Source organism: Neoarius graeffei, chromosome 27 (genome assembly GCF_027579695.1).
Source record: "Neoarius graeffei isolate fNeoGra1 chromosome 27, fNeoGra1.pri, whole genome shotgun sequence".
NCBI classification, from domain to species: domain Eukaryota; kingdom Metazoa; phylum Chordata; class Actinopteri; order Siluriformes; family Ariidae; genus Neoarius; species Neoarius graeffei.
In genome coordinates this window covers 51,217,932-51,241,510 of record NC_083595.1, presented here as the reverse complement: position 1 = coordinate 51,241,510, position 23,579 = coordinate 51,217,932, and the positions used below count along the sequence as shown (strand labels likewise).

The 23,579-nt window shown below is 40.0% G+C and overlaps 1 protein-coding gene across 4 annotated transcripts in view; it reads left to right on the top strand.

Moving 5' to 3' along the window:
• The window catches only part of nap1l4b (nucleosome assembly protein 1-like 4b), a 48,776-nt gene that overhangs the window by 8,437 nt on the left and 16,760 nt on the right, over positions 1-23,579 (top strand). For 3 of the 4 annotated variants that reach the window (XM_060911627.1, XM_060911629.1, XM_060911628.1), the window contains exons 2-10: positions 4,865-4,917; positions 7,943-8,039; positions 8,419-8,560; positions 10,479-10,562; positions 15,788-15,925; positions 16,706-16,777; positions 20,340-20,479; positions 20,599-20,744; positions 20,851-20,870. In XM_060911627.1, the coding sequence (XP_060767610.1) occupies positions 4,890-4,917; positions 7,943-8,039; positions 8,419-8,560; positions 10,479-10,562; positions 15,788-15,925; positions 16,706-16,777; positions 20,340-20,479; positions 20,599-20,744; positions 20,851-20,870 (867 nt within the window). In that variant the 5' untranslated portion in view covers positions 4,865-4,889. The remainder of the gene's footprint in view (positions 1-4,864; positions 4,918-7,942; positions 8,040-8,418; positions 8,561-10,478; positions 10,563-15,787; positions 15,926-16,705; positions 16,778-20,339; positions 20,480-20,598; positions 20,745-20,850; positions 20,871-23,579) is intronic. The other variant, XM_060911630.1, reaches the window with a different exon arrangement.

Here is a 23,579-nt window from a genome sequence, read left to right as displayed (position 1 = left end):
AGTAAAATGACCAGCAGAATACGTTCTGATTTGGTTTGCTTGTTTAGCGATGTTTTTGTCAGCTTCGTTTGTTCTCGTTGACGTTCGGGAACACTCGGAAGTTAAATTGATGTAAATACCGCGAGACTGTACGCGATAGAACGAGAAAAAAATATGGCTGCGCCCATTTGCTAGAAAATGTGTTTTAACTCCGTTCGTGCTTTTGTTTCTAATGCGTTGAACTTAATTCAATATGCAGGGCTGTGAAATTTCCGCGGATTCTGTCGCGAAAAATATCATCTTCACAAAACGTCTATTTTTGCATTAAAAATCATGGGGGGGGGTCTAGTCGGTTTTAATCGCCTTGCACGAGACCGGCGGCTCGATACAGCCGGACTCGCGGAGTTTTATGCCAGCTGAGCGTGGAACACGTCTTGACTGCGACTCAGGAGCAGTGTTGCCAGATTGGGCGGTTTCAATTGCATTTTGGTGGGTTTTGAACATATTTTGGGCTGGAAAATGTCAGCAGTATCTGGCAACACTGCTCAGGAGTGCATGACAGAGCTAAAAATAGCTATTGTGTGACCTGGCACCGCGTACGTGAATTTTTGTACTTACAGGGTGTAAGATCAGACATAGTTAAGATGCCATCAAAAAGGAAAGCTAAGGAGGTGTTTGAGAGAGATGCAAAGAGGGCTAGAAAAGAACAGACAGACTGAAGGAAAAGATGAAAAAGAACAAGTTTGCAAAACTGAAAGAGATGGTGTTGAAGAAAAGAAAATTAAAAGACTTTCATTAGATGCTGTTTGACAGACTGAACATTTTGTAAATAGCTTTAATAGAGGAATGCAAATACTATAGAACTAATAACTAATAGCCTTACTGAAAGATGAATTGAAAGAAATAGCTGGGAGTGATGCAAAGAGGAATAGGAGCCAGAAGTAAAAGAAAAGATGTAAATAATATATTAGATAAGAAACAGTTTTTTTTAAACATATGCTCTGTAGACAAGAGACATTGTGACAGACTCTTGGAAAAAGCCAGGACATAATACAAGAATTAAGTGTAATTTGGAAGACAACAGGTATCTCACTTAAATATTGAGCATGATTTTTCACAAAGTCATTTTGAAAGGCCTATCAAGTTTTCTTTTATTAACATTTCTTTAAATTATTTACACATTTTTTTACCTTTTATTTTGATTAAGAGATAAAATACATAGGCACTTATTTCAAGGTATTTTACATGGACCTTTCATTTTAAAAGAGAAACCTGTTGATGGGTATTTTATATGGCAAAATGAAGACCAAGACTAGTCAAATATTTACTTGTTGAGATCAATTTTTTACTTGCAGGAAATGCTCAGAATACACCATATAACACCTAAAATGGCTTGGTGTCTGGGGCCCTGCGAGCCCCAGACCCTCGGCTTATGCTGGGGGGCTGTGCCCCCCAGACCCCCCCCCCCCCTTTCCTCAGATTTCTTATTTACAATTTCACAGCCCTGAATATGTCGTGGAAAAAAGATATCGTCCATAAAAGAGATAGCGGAACAGTGTCCGGTTTAGAAGAAGTATATTCTTCAAAGCTACATTTTCATCTAATTTTTATAAATAACAATTTTTTTTTGCCACTTATGTCATTGATTACAAAATATGGCATCAAATAGATACACATTTATTGTTACATTCTGTTGCTTTTCTGTGTTAAATCTATGTAAAAAATGTGTTCTATAGCATCTTTAAATGTTAAAATCTCAACAGCTTCAGGGGGCTTGCAGCCCCCTTGACCCCTGCTGATAGTTTCTTACATTCCTCTATTTTTTTCAATTACTGCTGGGATCCCTGTTTTCTCTTCGTCACTAGTGGATTATATTCGTCAATGACGAGTGTGACGAGCGCCAACGGGAACCCTGAGTATAAAAGATTTAATGGCTAGGTGCAAGCTAGCTAAATTATCATTCAAATTTTTACACCGTTTTGATTGGCTGAGGGAACTTCAAATAGCTGCCTACAAATAATGGTCTGCTCATACACAGTTGCTGTGCACTTTTGTCAACATGGCTCAATTTCTTTGCTGTTGTTTGACTCGTCGTGCAAACTTTTTAGAATCAGTATTTCCAAAAAAATTATAATTTGAATGATAAAACAATTTTTTGAAATGCTGATTATAAAGTTTGCACGACAAAGAAATCTTGCCGCTAACAAATCACGATATTTTGTTCAACCTCGTCCAATAATTGCTTATTATTAGCGTCAGTCCATAATTTGAATATTGATTCAAGCAACACCATTTTGTAGTTGAAGCAGTCTCATTATTATTATTATTATTATTATTATTATTATTATTATTATTATTATTATTATTTTAATGTTAGTTACAGTCAATGAAAATGTGACAGGGTTGTTTGTGCAGCAATGTTAGTGATGATTCGTTGCCAAACGTACACTCAAATTCTGAGTTTATTTTGTGTTTTCATCTTTCCCAAGTTGTGTTTCTTTTTATACCGGGATCAGACTACAGAAATTCAGCCTGATTTTGACACGATTTTGTCATAACCGAAAAAATTTCCAGCATTGGGCCCAAGTATGAACATCAGGAACGATGAATGGACCTTAAGGCCTCTGCATGCTCTTGCGACAAGGCTTTCGCAGATAGCTTTTCGCAGACAGTTGTAATTTATCACTGAGCGGGGAGTAATAGGCGTGCGCGATGTTATTCACCGGCACAACACAAGGGGGCGCGAAGTCGCTAGGAGTAGTTGGTGGGTGTGGTTAGTGGAGTGTTTATCCTCCGGTTACTTATAATGACTAGAACTTTTTTTTTTTATAATGACTAGAACTGGAGTCGTATAGATGTACGTACTTCCTCAATCAACCGCTCTTCATGCTGCTCCATCTTCGCTCGTGTTTTAAAAATGCCGGTCATGAAAACAAACCAAACCGGGAAAGTAGGGAAGCGGAAGTGCGTGTACAGCAGATGTAGAGCGGACCAATCAGAGCCCTCTTGTCTGCGACGCTGTCTGCGAGGCTTCTGTGGTGGTCACAATTTTTGGGAGGTGCGCGCAGAGCGTCTGCGAAGGTGGGGGGGGCTACGCAGGCACTGTCTGCGACGCTATCTGCGAGGACTGGGTTGTCAGCATAAATTGGCCTTTAGAGTGTGACATATTCAAAAAACATCAATGTGACATCTGGGATGCTCGACGACACCCCTACAAAAAATCTAGCATGTTAGAATTTTTGTATTTCCTTGCCTAGTTTGACGACTCCTATGACACATTCCTTCTGTAGCCATGACTAGGGATGTTAACCGATGACCGTTTGACCGGTGGTTGACCGAATCAACGTTAACCGGTTAATTTTTTTTGGTTGTTGGTGAAAAAAAAAATCAATCGTTTTGAAGCTGCCGATTTTGGAGCGGAGAACCTGGAATTCTGTGTTTGTAAACGCTTGGGGCATGCCATGCGATGTAAGGACGACAGCTGACAAATCAGAAACACTCATTCAGTCATGTCCCGCCCTACCGCCCCAGTTAAAGACAGCTGACAAATCAGAAACACCCATTCAGTCATGTCCCGCTCCAGTTAAAGACAGCTGACAAATCAGAAACACCCATTCAGTCATGTCCTGCCCTCCCGCCCCAGTTAAAGACAGCTGACAAATCAGAAGCACCCATTCAGTCATGTCCCGCCCCAGTTGAACACAGCTGCCACCAGTGTTGCCAGATTGGGCGTTTTTAAGTGGATTTTGAACATATTTTGGGCTGGAGAACGTCAGCAATATCTGGCAACATTGGCTGCCACTCCGCGAGAGAAAAGTGTAGACACAGGCTTTTTAGCTTACAAATTACTCATCTCATCTCATTATCTCTAGCCGCTTTATCCTTCTACAGGGTCGCAGGCAAGCTGGAGCCTATCCCAGCTGACTACGGGCGAAAGGCGGGGTACACCCTGGACAAGTCGCCAGGTCATCACAGGGCTGACACATAGACACAGACAACCATTCACACTCACATTCACACCTACGCTCAATTTAGAGTCACCAGTTAACCTAACCTGCATGTCTTTGGACTGTGGGGGAAACCGGAGCACCCGGAGGAAACCCACGCGGACACGGGGAGAACATGCAAACTCCACACAGAAAGGCCCTCGCCGGCCCCGGGGCTCGAACCCAGGACCTTCTTGCTGTGAGGCGACAGCGCTAACCACTACACCACCGTGCCGCCCTTACAAATTACTATTCTGTTTTTTTTTTTTTTAATTATTATTAGAAGGCACATCGAGTTTAGTCCTGCCTTGGCCAGTGCATTCTGAAAGTATGTTTCGGTCTGTAGCCAACAATGCATGTTATTGCAGATCAGATCTCTCCACACAAACTAAAGGCGCAGATGCCGGCTTTTTCACGGCTTTTTCATGGACTGTAACGGCATTTGCTTATGTAGTAATTTTAATACAGAATTTACTCTGATGAAATTATTCAGACACTCCAACGCCCCCCCCCCCCCCCCCCCCCCAAAAAAAATCGGATCTGCACTAGCCGTGAAAAAGGCGCGCCGTTTGCATCCCTGTTTAAACTCGTAGGTTAACCGACTTTAACCGGCTAATGAGGCTCGGTGACCGGTCAAGATTTTTTTTAGTTTTCGCCATCCCTAGCCATGACTGACAGTTTTTTGACCCGTCTCTCCAATAACATGCGAGGACATGAACAATGATTGGTCAAGGTCAAACCTGTAGTGTTGTCAGTCTCTCGACGAAGACACGGCAAGAGTTTATGGCAATGTGATTGGCTAATCTGACACGATAACCATCATGAAAGACAACAGTATCATGTAGTCTGATCCCGGCATTCATAACGACCTGCTTAATAAAATGTTTGCTTCTTCACAGAAAATTCGAGCTGTGTTTTTATGAGATGGACGGTGATAAGATTGAAGCCAAAGGTAAAGTAACTGTAATGCTGTCATAAACGCAACAATGATCTTCATTGTTTGTTATTAAAAAAAAAAAGGAGTAAGCTGTTCAGACTGTTCAGGAGCTGAAATATTTATCAGCTGGTGGACTGTTTCTTCTGTAAAGTCATGCTGTGTGTGATTGTTTTGAGATGCTATTCTGGCATGGGTGGGATAATGTTTCAGTCTAAAACTTTCATGAAGACTTGATTATTGTGCTTTCAAGACGTTGCAGCAATTGGATTCCTGTCCGATCTGTCATTTACACAGACGTGGAGATGCGTCTGAAATCTGTTCACTGCAGCATTGTAACAAAATTCCGTACCATTCAAAGGAGTAGAATACGATCTCTCGCTATCTGTCAGGTTAAAAGCTCATTAGTCTTTAGAAAATGTACTACCTGTGGTGATGGTTCCTAAATGGAAAGAGTGGAGAATTTTGTTTGGCTATTTATGGGTTAAAATGCTGTATATGTTTTTTTTTTTTTTTTAAAGGGTAGCACAGTATGTCTGCAGTCCTACCAACCTTTATGCATTTTAAAATGACTGCTTCAAATTTTAATATTGGTATGACATCAGAGAAAAATATTTTCAAAGCAGATTTACCTCTATATAAAGATGTCAGGTGAGCCAAATGAAATACATGAATATGGAATGACTGACATTTGTGTAAGTGTTTTGGACTCTCCGATATCACCTGATACCCCTGAGAAGTGCAGCCTTTTTCTCCATGTCTCATCACTGTTAATCTTTTGGCTGGTGCGCTGATCTCGACTTGATTTCCCTCTTGAAAGATGTGCTGATGGAAGTGGCAGCCTCACTTATTAATGGATATTAAACCTGTCGAAAGAACAAAATATTTAACATTCTAATACGAGCTATTATCGGTCAGAAATGTTTATTAAAAATGAAACAAGATTTCAGTTTTATCTATCTATCTATCTATCTATCTATCTATCTATCTATCTATCTATCTATCTATCTATCTATCTATCTATCTATCTATCTATCTATCTATCTATCTATCTATCTATCTGTAACAGTGTTTATATAGGAGGCTCTCATCACCATGGTGTTTTTCAGAGAGGTTCTGCACCTGTATAATCATATCTATCTAATAAACAAATAATACGAATAGAAAGTTATACAAATAAAAACGAAGCGCGAGCGGCACAGTGGTGTAGTGGTTAGCGCTGTCGCCTCACATCAAGAAGGTTCTGAGTTCAAGCCCAGTGGCTGACAAGGGCCTTTCTGTGCGGAGTTTGCATGTTCTCCCCGTGTCCGCGTGGGTTTCCTCCGGGTGCTCCGGTTTCCCCCACAGTCCAAAGACATGCAGGTTAGGTTAACTGGTGACTCTAAATTGAGCGTAGGTGTGAATGTGAGTGTGAATGGTTGTCTGTGTCTATGTGTCGGCCCTGTGATGACCTGGCGACTTGTCCAGGGTGAACCCCGCCTTTTGCCTGTAGTCAGCTGGGATAGGCTCCAGCTCGCCTGTGACCCTGTACAGGATAAGCGGTTACGGATAATGGATGGAAGGAAAACTAAGAGTGAAATATTTCTAAAATGACACAAAATACATCAGAATCAGAAACACTTTTATTGCCAGGTGTGTGGGGACACACGAGGAATTTGACTCCGGTTCACTTAGCTCTCATAGTACAAAACAGATTAAAAAAAAAAAGGCGTATACACAAAACAAGCAAACAACAAAAATAGGTGCATAGTGCAAAGTAATCCAGGTAAGTCAAGTATGGAATAGTTAAATATAAAGTATACAGTGTGCACAGAATGACAGTATAAGTGTTCAGATATTTTACAAGTCATATTACTGATATATGAATCTGGATTTTAGCTGTTCATCACAGAAAGGATTTCCCTTTTGGTGCAATATGGTGCATAGTGCAAAGATGAATAGTAAATTTAAATAAAAGTAACAGTGAGCACAGAATGACAGTATGAGTGTGCAGATATTTATTTATAAATACATGTAATACATATGAATAAAATTAAGTTCATCTTAGAAACAATTTGAAATCATTAAGCCTAGATGCCTGTCTTATATCTAAATTATTCCAGTCAGCGGCCGTATGAAATATAAAACACTGTTTGTTCCAGTTAGTACACTCGCATGGCAAGTGTAAATCCTGATGGTGGCGTGTATCATAATTATGTATGCTATAATTCCTATTAAAATTAAAGCCTATAATATTGTTAAGGCATTTATATACAGCGATGGCAACGGATAGCTAGAGTTTCCCATTTTAACTGATTAAGAGCTTGAGTGGCAGAAAAGTACTTGGGTTGGTCTCAAATAGATCTTGCAGCATTATTTTGTAATCTTTGAATGTCTTGCATGAGTACTTCATTTTTTTTTAAATCACCCCATACTAAATCAGCATAATCAAAAAGCAGTAATATAAGGCTATTGTAAAGTGTCAAGCAAGCGCTAAGCAGTAGTAGACGCTTAACGCGGCGCAATGCGCCAAACCTCTTGGGGCATTTATTTGATCAGGTCAGGTCATATTTTCTTTCGTGTAACACCTAAATATTTAAGATTCTTTGCACTCAAGTGGCTGACCGTTAACTTCCAGTGAAATATTACTGAAAGAGCTAAGCTTACATGTACTACCGAATGTTAAAAATTTACATTTGTCTATATTTAAAGTCAAAAGATTGTCATTAAACCACTTGCATAATAATAATGTTTTCCATCCAAGATGGCGCCGCAGACGGCTGCCACGGGACTTTGCTCTCTCGTACTTTCTATGTTTTTTTTTTTTCTATACTTTCTTTCTGTCTGTACTATGAAAGCTAAGTCGAACCGGAGTCAAATTCCTCGTGTGTGTAACATACCTGGCAATAAAGTGATTCTGATAATTGTTGTATTTTTAGCCCAATGTTTTCATCTTGGTGTCACTTGGCCTTCACTGCTACTTTGAATAATACACTGTGCTGAATTTCCCAGATAAAAGACTCTTTTTTGTATGTGCACTCTGTTCTCTGCCCTCTGTTTGCAGTTAAGGTGGGTGATCTGGTGATGCAGAACCCACAAGCACTGGCGGCTCTTCAGGACAGACTAGACAACATGACACAGAGTCCTTCAGTTATGGACAGGTCAGGACAGTTTTACTTAATGTTGATGTGCTACCGATGAGACCTTCTCTAAATTTTACTGACTATTTTTCAATTTAAGTGATTAATATCAGCCTGCTCATTTCTAAATAATATCCTGTTTCCACATGACCTTGCAGTACACCGTGGTTCAGTTACTGAAGCACTTATCGTTAGCTTGTGTTTTCACCAAGGTCCTTTCAGTGTCCTTGTTAAACACAGGGTTGTTAATGTTCATTTTGTCAGCACCTCTTCTGGTGTAGTTAATAAATAAAAAGGGATTTGTGTGTTTCATTCTGCTGCTGGAAAATATTCTGGTCCAGCTGTGCAGAACCAATTGCTCATCCAGTCATAAACCGCCTCCTCTGTCTTGTCCCTGTAGCTTACCGCTGTCCGTCAGGAGAAGAGTCAACGCCTTAAGGAACCTGCAAGTCAAGAGTGCACACATAGAAGCCAGATTTTACGAGGAGGTACACGAGCTGGAAAGAAAGTACGCAGCGTTCTATCAGCCGCTGTTTGAAAAGGTGAGTCCCAGTGTTGAATATAAAATAACGCAGATGGGGTACACCCTCAGTTCACAGATAAATGTATGGATTTGAGTTTATCTTCATAATGCCAGTAGGGTGAACTGGTCTGTATGAACTCATCCTCTTGTGAGTTAGGTAGTTAAAATAATTGTAGTAATAGATAGCTAATACACAGTTGAGATGAAATGTTAAAGTGCATATCCTAGACCAAATTTTTTTTTTATATGAAAGTATGTCCCTTTACACACTCATCCAGAAGGGTAATTTTGCACAAGGCCATCTGTCTACAGCAGAAAAAATAAAATAACAAAACGCGTCTGGAAAAATCCCAAGCGAGTCTGGAGCCAGATTCGTGACGTTACCTGCGGAAGCGCCAGCAGGCTGCGCGAGCTTTGCACGGTTTCAGTGCACAGCCTGTGTAGACCAAGCGCTCCCAGTTCTCTCTCATTGTCCGGTCTTTTGGAAAACGATGAGTACTAATCCCATCAAGATTGGTGTTGCTACACCCTCCTACGATACATCTGTTAACCATTTTAATAATTACGCGATAACATTGAAGAAATTTGCAGAAAACCACCAGGTCGTTTTCTCATAAAGAAACCAGCGCTGGCGTAGGATTCAGAAGGAGGCGTCCCGCACGCGACGTCACGAAAATCAGTGTTTGCCGGGAAATCCAAACGGCAAGTTTTTTCAGAGGCGGACCAATTCGCCTCGAATGGCTTGATTTCAACTGAATTTTTCTGGTATTGCGCAAGGTAAAAAAATTTCGCAAAATGTGACAGATATTTGACCAAAGTTTAATATAAAATAGGAGAATTACATTGCTCCTGAATTTACCTGTGAGATGCACTTTAAGGTTGGTGATACTTTGAAGTGGATAAATTTCATCCAGTTAATGGGGAATGTTGCGCAGTTTACATAGTAGTATATACGAAACACTGAATCTTGGTGAAAATACTGCATTAAAGCTTTAAGTTCACGGCTTTGGTCAATTTAAGATGTGTGAGAGATTTTTGCTTTATCGAAAGATTACCCCTTTTTCAGTTTTTACCCCTCACTGACCAAAAGGCCCGGAGGGGGATTATGTCGTTGCGATTTCTGTCCGTCCCAGGAAGGGTACTCACATTCTGAAATCAACTCCTCTCCCACGATTTTTGGAGGAATTTCATGAAACTTGGCAGGATTCTTTGTTGTATGTCGGTAATGCGCATATTGTAATTTCGTTAAATTCGGTCACATTTTACCAGAGTTACAGCCCTTGATTAATAACCTTGTGCTTTCACAATTTCATGAAGGTGTGCTCGCCTTCTGACATCAATTCCTCTCACAATTTTTGGACAAATTTCTCAAAGCTTGGCAGAAAGCCTTGTTATATGACGGTAATACGCGTATTACGATTTAATTTCGTTTGTGAAAATTTGACCAGAGTTTTGACCCTTGATTAAATAACTTGTACTTTGACAATTTCATGAGGGTGTACGTTCTTCTGAAATCAACTCCTCTCACAGTTTTTATTATCCCCCGCTGGCTGAGAGGCCCGAAGGGGGATTTTGTCGTGGCGATGTCCGTCCATCCATCCGTCCCGAAAAGGGCACTCACCTTCTGAAATCAACTTCCCTCACAATCTTTGGAGGAATTTTGTGAAACTTGACAGGATTCTTTGTTCTATGTTGGTAATACGCATATTACAATTTCGTTCAATTCAGTCGCATTTTACCAGAGTTATGGTATAGTTGCCAGCGGGGGATATTGTGCTCTCAGAGCACTCTTGTTTGTGTCTTTTGTCAGCCTTTCTGTACAACAAATGAGGAAAAACCTCTTCATTTCTTGAAACAACATGACTTGGGCTCAAACTCATCCAATTACTGTTTCAGTGTGATGTGTTTATTTCTTTCTGTACTTTGTTTGTCTGCAGAGGAAAAACATTATAACTGGTGTAGTGGAGCCTACAGATGAGGAATGTGAATGGCAGAGTGATCACGATGATGAAGAGCTGGCAGTGAGTATTAGTACCGTTCAGTATATTTTACACCTGAAACGACATGACGTGTTGCAATTTCTACATGATGTTTCTCATTTTATAACGGGCGTGGTTTACATCCGAGCAGATATGTTCTGACTGTATGTGATTTCTACCCTGGTAGGCATTAGGAAGTGGGGGGTGGGCTTTGGAAAGAGCGATGTAGTCCTTTATTGTTTTTGTTTTTTGAACCAGAGCACCTTTCAGCACATTGTTTACCATGTTAAATGAGAAACAAACAAAAAAAAGCCAGTTGATGTCGTTTCATGGTCAAGGTCATTATCAGTTCTTGTAGCATTCAACTCTGTTTTGTGGGGCAAAGACAGTGAATGAAACAAACTATAAATACACCTCATTCTTACCCCCACACACAGGTGTAACCGCTCGTTCTCTGCAACTTCTCCTCCTGTTCAGTCATCACTTCACCACACAATGAGATAATCCAGTGAGATTTTCACGATTACACTCTTTACAGGGTTCCCGCGAGGTCTTAAAAAGTCTTAAAAGCATTGAATTCGAGAATTTGGAAATAATACCTTGAAAAGCCTTGAAAAAGCATTGAATTTTAATGTGTAGGTCTTAAATTTGTGCACCGATGATAATTTGTATTTTAGCATTGTTCATTACTCAAATACCCCAGCAGGCGTTATTTTTTCGTCATTGTTTTAGTAAATGAGGCACGAGTGGCCAAGTAGCCAATAGTGGTGGAACTGGAGTTGTGGGCGGAACAATTACGCGCGCACACCGACTGAGGTAGCTGCTAATAGTTTACAGCTGGCGATTAATGGAAATTCGGAAAGTCAGGGAGGTGGAAGCAGGCTAAACGATAACTCGACGGTGTAAAAATGGGCAAATGTAAGTTTAACCAGTTATGGCTACATCATAGTTCATTTCGAGAATGGGTTAAACCAGTGGATGGTGACAGCTTTTTGTTCAGTTTGCAAAAGGACGTTTAAATTGGGCACAATGGGCGTTAAGGCGCTGGATTCTCACGCGCAGTCTTCAAAACACATGGCTCTTCTCAATGATAAACGGCAAACGCCGTCTGTTTCATCTGTGTTTCGACCAGCTGTTGACGTTAGCCAGCTGGTACCTAGCCAACTACCTAGCACGGCTAAGGATGGCCAGTCTGTTGCCGCTACAGTAGTCCCTAGTACTAGAGTTGATTTGCGGACAACACTCGGTTCAACACCTACGATGAAGGCTGAGGTGTTGTGGACGCTACACACAGTAGCCCAACACCAGTCCTACAATGGCAACGAAGGTTCTCACCTAAAATGTTTTTTTTAACTTGAAGTACGTGTTGCCCAAAAATGGTTGTCATTTAGCAAGTGGTTTTTTTTTTTTTATGATGCTTTAGGCAGGAATGGATGTAAAGGCATAGCTCTTGTGGTAAGTCACTGTTGTTAATAACTGTTGTTAATAATTTTAATAAATCTGTTAATGGTAAACTTAAATGTGTTTTTCATTCACAGAATTTGGAAGTGAAGCCTATGCAATGTATTATCAGTGACTCAGAATATCCAGAATCTTTTAACGTCAAAGACAACTTAGAGACAGAAATTAATTCAGCAAGGTGTCACACAAAGTTATCACACAAAAGGACATCCTCCATTGACCCCGAAAATAAATAACAGTCTCTTAATTAAGCATCGTCTGCTGAACATTACATGATTTTGTATTGTGGTGGTGTTCGGTGAGTACTCTGTACATCATCCTTTGCGCATTTTCACATTTTTCTAAGAAACGAGTACACACAACTTGAGATGTTTGTTTCCGGTGAATTATGGTGAACTGCGATAAAGGTCTTAAATTTGTGGATTATTGGTCTTAAAAAGCCTTGAAAAAGCCTTGAATTTGACTTGAAGAAACTTGTAGGAACCCTGCTTTAGCAGATAGACCTTTCAGAAAATGTTAACCAACACCACACCATGTGAGGCTGTTTTAGGGGTGTGTACTGAAATACAGCACATGTACCGTTAAGATTATGGACACCATTTACAAAATACGGATATGTGATATTTTCCATGAAATATCAATAGTAAATTAATAAAGTAAACGTATAAATGCAGGTAAGAGATTCTAATTATGAACTTCAGCAGTCCAAACATTTAATTGTTTTAGCCTTCTTATTTTGTCTTATCCATGATGAATCATCTGTATGAAATCCTTAACCAAGCCGTAATACACAAACATCGTGACCAATCTGTAAATTACTAGCATCCATGATGCATCCGTTTAAGATCCGTAACCACTTCGGCCTTTTCGTTTGTATCTTTTTGTATTATAATTTACCTGTGATTTATCTGCTACCCAGTCCCTACTTTCTATATCAGTCTTTGGGTGAAATCAGGGCTCAAAATTAACTTTTTTTCTTTGTGTCCCCCAGTGGTCCCGAATTCTGTGTTGTATTGTCCCGAATGGAAGCAATAGTGTCCCCATTTTTTTCCTCTCGGAAATAACCAGTGGTTAATATTATCATATGAAGTTACTATTATATTTGTAACTATGCGATTTTGAACCCGTTATATAATTTTTACAATAAGTCACAAGACACAAGCGACACATGTCCTATACATCATCTACTTCAAAATTAGTTATTGCATTTTCAGTTTATTAAACTTTGGCGATCTCACTGTATGAATAAATACACGTTTATTTAAAGGGGCCAACTAGCTCATTCAGAAAATGTTTCAACTCCCTACATCTGCAGTACACTTTAGTTGAAAATAAGACCCCTTTTATGTTCATTTCATCTACTTATACCTTGAATATCTGTTGGCACTTATAAGGCCAACTTATAATTTTCACCATTACCGTTATCCATTTTTATGAACTTTCCGTTATCCGTTACCGATATCCATTTTTATGAACTTTCCGTTATCCATTACCGTTATCCATTTTTATGAACTTTCGCTGCCGAAACGTGGATGCAAATGTTAGCAACATCAACAGAGTGCCAGGTCCGAGCCTAGCTGTGCTGCTGACTGACTAAACTTTCCGAACTAGAAAGACACCAAGAAAACTCACTCATTCTGTTGAACGGTATCTTCCGTCAATATCATCCACATCATTCCTGTTGTATTTTATAACGTGTCTAACAGTGTTCATTAAGTTCATTCAGTTGCTAGCGTTGCCTGCAGACCAGGCGATGACACTTTGGATCCTGAAGGTCCCGGAGACGTTATGTCTGGGCTTTCAGTTTCTTCCCCGCGGTCGGTCCGCTTCAACCACTTCAGCATTTTTGTTCTGGCAAGAGTCGGCGCAGCGTGTGCGGTAGCAATTCCATTCCAAGTCCATATAATGCGGACTCCGGCCGAAGATTCTCGAACAGAATGCGCTGCTCTGTAGCCTACGGATGCAGGTGCATCGAAAGTGTAGCTACTATGTATTTTTCGCTGTTAACGTTTTAAAATTGACAAATTAGGTGAATGTCTACGTATGTGTTACGGCTTTGTAAATAATATTAATGTAGAACTTTTTTTCTAGATCTATTTTTTTCCATTGTCCCAGATATGATAATTTTGTGTCCCGATGACATTTTTTATGGTCCCCGGGACGTTGGGACACCGTTAGTTTCGAGCGCTGGGTGAAATGCGTAAACTTCACCCCTTTTGGCAAAAATGGCATTTCAGACTTGTGTTCTCTGTATATTTAAGTTACTCCACGAAATTGAGTCGTACATGAGATGATAGCCGACGAAGCACGTAGCACCGAGTCAGTTATAATCCGTGTACGACGAGATTGAGTGGATTAACTCTCTTATTCTATCCACATTCAATGGATTTTGAGAAACGGAGCATTTTTATTTTTTGCAAATTTGATAAACAAAAACTTGATACAAAACGTCCGACAAAATCATTTCCGCTTAGAATGTAAACAAACTGGTGAAGTAACAGGAGCAATTTGTGAAAATGCTATAATAATAATTCTTGATCATTCGTTCTTGCCATCAAATACTTTTATTCCGTATTTTGTTGCTTTTTTTTGGGAGGGGGGGTGTTTTTGAGTAGAGTTTTTATTTCGTCCTCGGTTGGTTCAGCAACACACACTGCCATTTTGTTTTTCTCTACTCACGGTATATGAGCTAATATCCTAGTAGTAGAGTAGCCAATCAGAGCACGCAATTGTTCATATCCATTGAATGTGGATAGAATAATATTAGATGTTCCACATCTCTTATCTAAAGACTCGTCTGCCAGTTAGTGAGTATTGACTCTGCTTTATCTGGCACTTCTACCTCAATCATGTAGTTACCATCAGCAGATAACGTCACCATGGAGACAATCTTTGTGACGTCCGTGCTGTTGTTCCGTAGACTCGTAGTAACGTCCGTAAAATTAACCATCTGTGATGCATCTTCTGTATGAAATCTGTAATTTACCGAAACGTCCATGACCAGTAAGTAAATTACTAGCATCTGTGATGCATCCATATTAAAATCCATAACCACTCCGTTTTTTGTATCCTTTTTTATTATGTTTCCATATTCCGTGACCTATCTGTATTTTGTCAACTGCTGATGATGGAGCGATATGTGCTGTTGGATATTGTATGAATATTATCTTCTGTAGACTGATTTATGTCCCCAGTGTAAAATGTTATGTTGATTTAACATGAGTGTATTGGAAGCTCGGTGTGGTTTGTTTGTTTGTTTATTTATTTGTTTTATTTAACCTTATTTTCTCCCAGATTATTTCAGTTGCCAATTCTGTCATCTTTTGTAAACTGCTGCTCACTCAATAAACATTTCTATTTATTTTGATTTGAATTTTGAAGTGAATCCACCTGTGGCACTGGCATTGTCAGGATTTGAATTCGTGTCTTCCTGATGAACGCTGGAGCCTTGTGTTTACGCCACAAAAAAAAACTGGCTTTATATTCAATCTTTCATTGCTTTTACAATTAAATTGGCTAAACTAGTCAAAGTAAATAAGCATCCTCATCATCATAGCTTTGCATTGTGGTGTCTGATTAATGCTGTTGTAATTGTTCCTCCAAACCAAACACACAAATGTTTGCTGAACAAGGATCTGTTTTTGTTTTTGAGAAGGACAAATGATAAACAGGACTCAGTCTTGGACTTCCCCCCCCAAATCACTGTGAAGGATCTGATCACCTGATCTACTAAGACTGTGCCCATGTTCATGTGGTCAGCAGAGAGGCTTGTAATCTTGTAATCAGAGCCTGACTGCTCTTTTCAGGATGAGTTGCAGAAGAAAGCCTCCATAGAAGAGAAGAAAGCAGAAGAGGAGGGCACTGCCGAGGAAAATCCCAAAGGAATTCCTGAATTCTGGCTCACTATATTCCGCAGCGTGGACATGCTGAGCGATATGCTACAGGTGAGCCAGCGAGCCTTTACCCCCAATGAAGTCATTCATTCTTCACTCTTTCTCTCTCTCTCTCTTTAGGGGAAACTGGACAAAAAGTCTTTTATAGTCCAGAATTCTATAACGACATGCTGCTTCAGAGGTTTGTCATGGAGTGAAGATGTTTTGTAATATTTCGCATCGTCTTTGTATGTATGTACAGTGCTGTGCAGAAGTCTGAGGCACATGGAAAGAAACGCTGTGGACCAGAAATGGCTTAAAAATAATGTAATGAAATGTTTCAACATAAAAAAAAATACTATAAACAGTAATCGGTAAGCCATAATTAATGAAACAAAGTCAGTGTTTGGTGTGAGACGACCCTTTGCTTTTAAAAAAAAAAAAAAGTAATCTCAGGTCCAGTGAGGTCAGTTTTATGCGGAAATGATCTGTAGGTTTTCCTGAGCATCTTCCAGAACCAGCCACAGTCCAGAACCCAGCAGCCTTCATTGTTTTCTTTTTTAATCTGAAAAGTGCTCTCTTATAGAATATGCTGCTCAGATACAATTTTATTTAATTTTTTTCGGTAACATTTAGTTTTGTGCTGGAAAACGAATGTTTGGAACTCTAAAATGTTTTTGTACTCTTTTGACTCAATAATGTAGAAGTCATAAAATAGAAATCTGTAGCAAAGTTTGTATGAAAAAAAAAATGGCACGCCTAAGAGTTTTGTACAGTACTGTACGCATGTATGTAAATAACTCCTAGTTTTTTGGGGTTTTAATGTAACCTGTAATGGTTTTCTCCCACCAGGAAGCCGATGAGCCAATCCTTAAACATCTCCAAGACATTAAAGTGAAATTTTCTGGACCTGATGAACCCATGGTAAATCAGAACTACATTCTGTTCATTTCACAGTCTCTTCCAAGCACAAATTTAGTCTGTTACTTTGGACAGAGAGGTTTTCAGAAGATAAATCACTCCCATTGATGATGTCATTTAGTCCAAGGCTGAGTTTAATTAGGGACATGAAAATCGCTTTTCACATAAAACTGCAAGCAAATTTAAAAAATATTTAAGTTATTCCACGAAATCAAGTCGTACATGAGCTGTTAGCTGACGAGGCGCATAGGACCGAGTTGTCTATAATCCATGTACGACGAGATTGAGTGGAATAATTGTTTTATTCTCTCCACATTCACTGGATTTTGAGAAACGGAGCATTTTTTTAATTTTTTCTAAATTCAATCAATAAAAACTTGATACAAAATGTCTGACAAAATAATTTCCGCTCAGGCGTTCTTCTTAAAAACCTATCGATGGCGCCACAAATTGACTTTAGTGTTTGGTGTTTTTTATTTTTTTATTTTTTGTAGAAAGTGCCGTCTTGCTGTCGTGCCGAGATATTGAGGTTTTTCACCTGACGTCACAGGGTCACGTGACGCCCCGGTGTCCGCCATTTTGAAGGTCAAGCTAGCTAATGTCAACAACATCATAGCTGGTATGTTACTGTAGCAATGTTTACGTTCAATCATTTGGATGACTGTTTAAAACCTTTCAGTCTCAAGTTTTTCCTTTACTGTATTTACTAGTTTACTGTAATTATGATCCGGCAGCTATTTACACCGGATCCAGTGTAAATAGCTGCCGCAGCGCGCTCCGGCTTGCTCCCGGAGTGCTCCGGCCGAGGTTCCGGAGCACGCTCCGGCTTGCTCCCCCTCAAATTAAGCAGCGCGCTCCGGGAGCAAGCCGGAGCACACTGCTTAATTTGAGGGGGAGCAAGCCGGAGCGCGCTCTGGCAGCTATTTACACTGGATCTGGTGTAAATAGCTGCCGGATCATAATTACAGTAAACTAGTAAATACAGTAAAGGAAAAACTTGAGACTGAAAGGTTTTAACAGTCATCCAAATGACTGAACGTAAACATTGCTACAGTAACATACCAGCTATGATGTTGTTGACATTAGCTAGTGCTAACAGCTAGCTGCTAGTGCACTGCTACAACACAGACACCGACCCTAATAATACAGTTCTTGGTCATTGCCTGGTAACAGCAAATTTATAACGGGCCATGTCTCAACAGACTAAGAAGTTATTTCAATGACATTTAATAACATTTTGTTTATCCTGAGGACCGAAAGTAAATGAAAATGTGAACAAACCTTAGCTGTAATAAGATGGCGACCACCGGCTCCAGGGACGACCCGCTGATGTAGGCATGTTACCCAGCCTGACACAAAATATTTGTAGGCATCCAAACTCTTATACGCTTTCAGATCAATACCTGTGTATGGCGATGGGTTTTTAACGACATAGGTATACAGATCATGTGGGCCGAAGTCAGGTAAAGACGAGGGCTTGGTGTACTTCTGTACGTCAGTGAACAATCCTGGTGGAAGCAGGTAAACGTCGTTCTCTAAGCCTGCTAACCTCAGTTTTTGCAAATACCTCTCCCTCTGCTCGCCCTGTAAATGCCCTACGTCACTGGATAGTGAAGGTGTTTTCTGCATCTCGCTCCTTTTTCTTTGTTTTTCGTTTGTCGCCTTCCTCGCATTCAAACTGATTCGAGCCGTGACATCCAAAATGGCAGCCTCACATGACTTGGTCACGTGGGTGAAAAACCTCAATAGATAGTTTTCACTGACGTCACGGCATCCCGGGGAACGCCCCCCAGCCGCCATCTTGGTGGGCAAACAAAACGGACCATGTTTTTTTAATTATCAATCACTTGGCACACTCGTGTATTTTACTTACTGAAACTGTCTTACTACTATTATGAATACTGTGCAGTATTACTTTGCATCTGGTGGCTGAGTAGAAGGCCTATATTTCTCTATGGTTTAATATGATTTAGCCTAACCAAACTCCAAAGCCTGAAACTGACTTCATCAAACTTTAAAGGCTGTCTGATATATACAACTTTATATATTCTAGCATTAAATAGACTGTTGAATGTTATGCAACCATAATAAGTTGATTAAACACAAATCAAATCATACAGAATAGACCTAAAATGTTTTTCAAAAATGACCCTTGCGTGAGCGATATTAAGTGTACATTACAATGTAAACGTGCACTCAGCGGCTCCAGTTAGGCATTCTCTAGAGATTGTTTACACGATGTTTTGGTTTCCAAAACCAAACTTAAACACAATTGATTGTTTATTTAAACAACTTACCACTTATAAAATGATCGGAGCAGACTCTGCTGTGTTTGGAAGGCTGAAAATCCTTGCGGTTGATTCTCGCAAGCCATTGATTCCTCCTTTGTATGCTAAGTTTCTCTGTCTGCTCGCCTTCGTGCTCCCGTACAGTGGGAATTCCATAAAAGCTCCGCTTGACTTCATCATCTGACCTATTACGACAGCCGTGAATACAAGTTTGCACCATTGCTAGCTTTAAATAGTAGTGATGTAACTATAAATGTAAATAATATATAAATGAATGTAACTCGCGCGCTACAATGTGTGCTCAGTGACCCGTACGGTAAGCTAGCCCTCCAAGATGGCCGCCACCAGGGAATCCCCGACTCTGTGACGTCATGTGAAAACTATCTATAGAATAGCTTTAGACATTCATTTAATTGTTCCTTGGACATTTCAGTTCTGTAATTTTCAAACTTCTTTGAACTTTTGAACCAGTCTAAAAAAAAATTCAACGAATTTTAATGCTTAAAGATGAAGAATGTGAACAAACCGGCGAAATGACAGGAGCAATTTGTGAAAAATGCTAAAATAGTAATTCTTGGAAAAAAAAGTTCTTACCATCAAATACTTTCATTTCATAATTTGATGCTCCCCCCCCCCCCATTTTTTAGGGTTTTGTTTTCGAGTAGAGTTTTTATTTTGTCCTCACTTGGTTCAGCAACACGCTTCGCCATTTTTGTTTTTCTCTACTCACGGTATATGAGCTGATATCCTAGTAGTAGCCAATCAGAGCACACAATTGCTCATATCCAGTGAATGTGGATAGAATAATTTACTGTATACTGCAGCACTGCTGAATTCTTCGTTTTGGTTAAAATGTTTATTCATTTTCAGTAAGGGAAACTCTGTAAGTAGCCCAACTGCAGATCACGGGTTTATATTAAGGCACTCGTTCTCAATGTCAGCATTTTGTAACAGCTTTTGTGAAAAAGATCAGAACTGTGAGACGCCGTTTTGAAAAACATTCATCATTTGACAAATTGTTGTTGTTCTAAAAAGACTTAACAGGTGCCATGACGTGGTGTTATTGAAAAATAATCAGTTTTGAAATGGTAACAGTAAGTCTGATTCATCACAACACTCTGTTGTTGATTATTTTCCTATAATAGCATGACCCAGAGTGTTTTAGTCCTTAAGTACCATACTGTCTGAAGACGCTCGTGTTTATCAGGTACTCTTACTAGTATAGTGCGTATATAATTGTTAATGTGCATGAATTCGTTTGTTTGTTTTTCTTCTAGACTTTCACTTTAGAGTTTCACTTTGAACCGAACAGCTACTTTAAAAACACGGTCCTTACAAAAGTCTACAAGATGAAGACGGAACCGGACACCGACGATCCGTTTTCCTTTGAAGGCCCGGAGATCATCGACTGTGAAGGGTGTGTGTAATAGGACAGCCGTTTAAGTATACTTAAACATTAATTTCTCAATTTTAATTTGAAGATTTCCGTGGAACAAATCGGCTTCTTTTTTTTTTTTCCCCCTCATTGTATGACAGATGTGAGATTGAATGGTACAAAGGGAAAGATGTTACCGTCAGAACGATTACAAAAAAACAGAAGCACAAGAACAGGGGTATCGTGAGGACGGTCACTAAACAAGTGCCCACTGACTCCTTTTTTAACTTTTTTAACCCAATTAAAGGTAAACTCTTCAATGTTGGATTGGAAATCACAATTTAGAGACTATATGCATTGTTATTAAATGAGTTACAGATGAACTGTAACACCTTGTTTTTCTTCCCTTACAGTTTCCTCGTATAGTGAATTGGTGAGTCCCTGTCTTTTTTTTTATTTATTTATTTATATAATATGTATACACAGGTAGTCGTCGACTTACGACTGCGTTTGGTTACGACTGACCGGTCGCAAACCGATCTGGTCGTAAGTCGGCCTATGTTAAATGAACGTAAGTATATTGTGATGTGTAATGATATTGTAATCATCTTAAAGTCTTATTTTATCAACATTTTCTTATTTCATTACCGTGGCTCATTATTTGGTTTAAGTCAAACACTGCATACTGCACTGCGTACAGTACAATTCGTTTAATATGTGCAAAACAAATACGAAATACAGTTGTGAAAAATAGAAAACATTTTAGTTTGAAACATACCAAAATACAAATGTAAAACATAGCAAAATAGAAAACTTAGTGACCGCTGGCATCACTGGTGCTTGGCTGTGGGTCGTCTACATCATCATCAGCTGTTGCAGCGCTCGGGCTGGCGGGAGGATTTGCTCGTTTCATAAACCAGGAGCCGGGGCAGAAACTGTTGTATGTGGCGAGAGGCTGGATGCTGGGTGGGGCCAGGAGCTGGGGCGGAAACTGTTGTACGCGGTGAGAGGCTGGATGCTGGGCGGGGCCAGGAGCTGGGGCGGAAACTGTCGTACGCTCAGCTGGGAAACAGATGCCAGTCATAACCAGACGATCGTAAAGTCGATCGGTCGTGGGGGCGTCGTGGCTCAGGTGGATAAGGCGCCATACCATAAATCCGGGGACCCGGGTTCGATTCCGGCCTGAGGTCATTTCCCGATCCCTCCCCGTCTCTCTCTCCTGCTCATTTCCTGTCTTTACACTGTCCTATCCAATAATAAAGGTGAAAAAAGTCCCGAATAAAAAAGTTGATCGGTCGTAAGTTGCATAGGTCGTAAGTTGACGACTACCTGTGTATGTATATAATGTATATAAAATAATTATGGTGCTTTTCACCCTTTTTTTTTTTTTTTTTTACAATTTTTTTTTCTTGCATTGTGAGTGAAACACATTAAATACTAAGCCAAGGTCAACGTTTTATAGAACCCTTGAACATGTCAGGATGAAAACGAGCTCAGTAAAAGTCTTCTTCTCATATGTTAGCTGTAGTTGAATGTTTACTGCAGATTTGTTCGCGAGCTCAGGAGAGCTACCCAGGGTGGACGTCGAGGGTGTAGAGCAGTTCCAATCCAACCATTCACACACATTCACACCTATGGGCAAGTTGGAGTAGGCAGTTAACCTAACCGCATGTTTTTGGACTGTGGGGGGAAACCGGAGGAAACCCACACAGACACGAAGAGAACATGCAAACTCCACATGGGAAGGCGCCCGTCGGCTGTGAGGTTCAAACCTGGAACCTTCTCACTGTGAGGGGACGGTCATAACCACCATGCTACCCTAATTAAAAGTAATCCATATCGACTTTAAAATGTTTAATGGTTGGGGGGGTTTGGGGTTAATGGTCAAAGTATCTATCAGGAATATTTTTACATCTTATTATTAATTGCCAGGAATATCCTCAAATATGCTACTGGGCAATTAATATTGAGTAATGAGCGCCTTTCACTTATGAAATCTGTTAATGTATGAGGTAAAAAAACCACAAAATGGATAGCAAATTTTCATTCTCACTCAGTCTTTCGTAAAGGAAAATGAACGGATATCATGTATTCCCACTTAACAGTATTTAACAGAACGCTACACAAGATTTCCCCTAAAGCATCATAGCATAGCGGCCCCACTACGCTTAATTTTATTGACCGATATGCTTAATGACGACATGCGGCTACCCATTAAACTGCCGCCGCGACGCTTACAGTTTAGGCCTACTAAATTAAAGCTAGAGTCAACATGCATGTGTTTTTGTAGCCTTTGAGCAGGTAGTCAGTACAGTTCATACAAGTCCCGAACTTGACCTAAGCTCACAGCTGATGTCAGAGAAGGGTATTCCGCACTGGTGGGCTGAGTGTGTGCGGTATCCTGCGTTAATTGGACGAAAGATGCGCAATTAATATTCATAGGTAACTTATGCAGAATGGTGGCGCCTTCAAGCCGGGTACGAGTGAGCAAAACGCCAACGGGTTTACAGCTTAATTAGAGTTTTTCACAAAGAAAACTGCGTAAAATAACTCGCCAGGCCATAGTTGTGCGAGACTGCGACGGCCAGTCTGCTGCATGTTGCTGACCAGCTCGAGTCTGACAGAGTGTTTAGTCATCTGCACTATTGCCAAAATTTAATGAGCAGTATTTTGAGCGACTCGTGCCATGTTGCATCAACATTCACTTTGTTTGATGTGAAATAAACTGCAGTCTCCTTTGGAGCAGGGCACTGCTTATGAGATGCAAGTGGGTATTTGCTTTAGTGTGTGGTTTTATTATTATTTTTTTCTTTTCCCCCTGTTTTTAGGGTGGGAATTCAGTAAAATAATAAGTAAAATATAGTGAAGCAGCGAGTCCATTCTTGTGAAAAGCCCAAGCTGAGATATTAACTAGTTAGCAACATGGCACGAGTTGAGCTGCATCACGTCCATGTCGAGAGAGACTCTTCCTGTTTCTGAACATTTGTTTTGTTCAAGCAAAAGCTGTTTATAACGTTTTTGCTGATACAGTGATCCTGCCGTATCCTCTGACTCTTTAACCACGGTTTCAGCTTACAAGCATGATCCCTCCAAGTACAGTTCCCACACACATTGCTTATTAACTCTTAACTACACACACCTG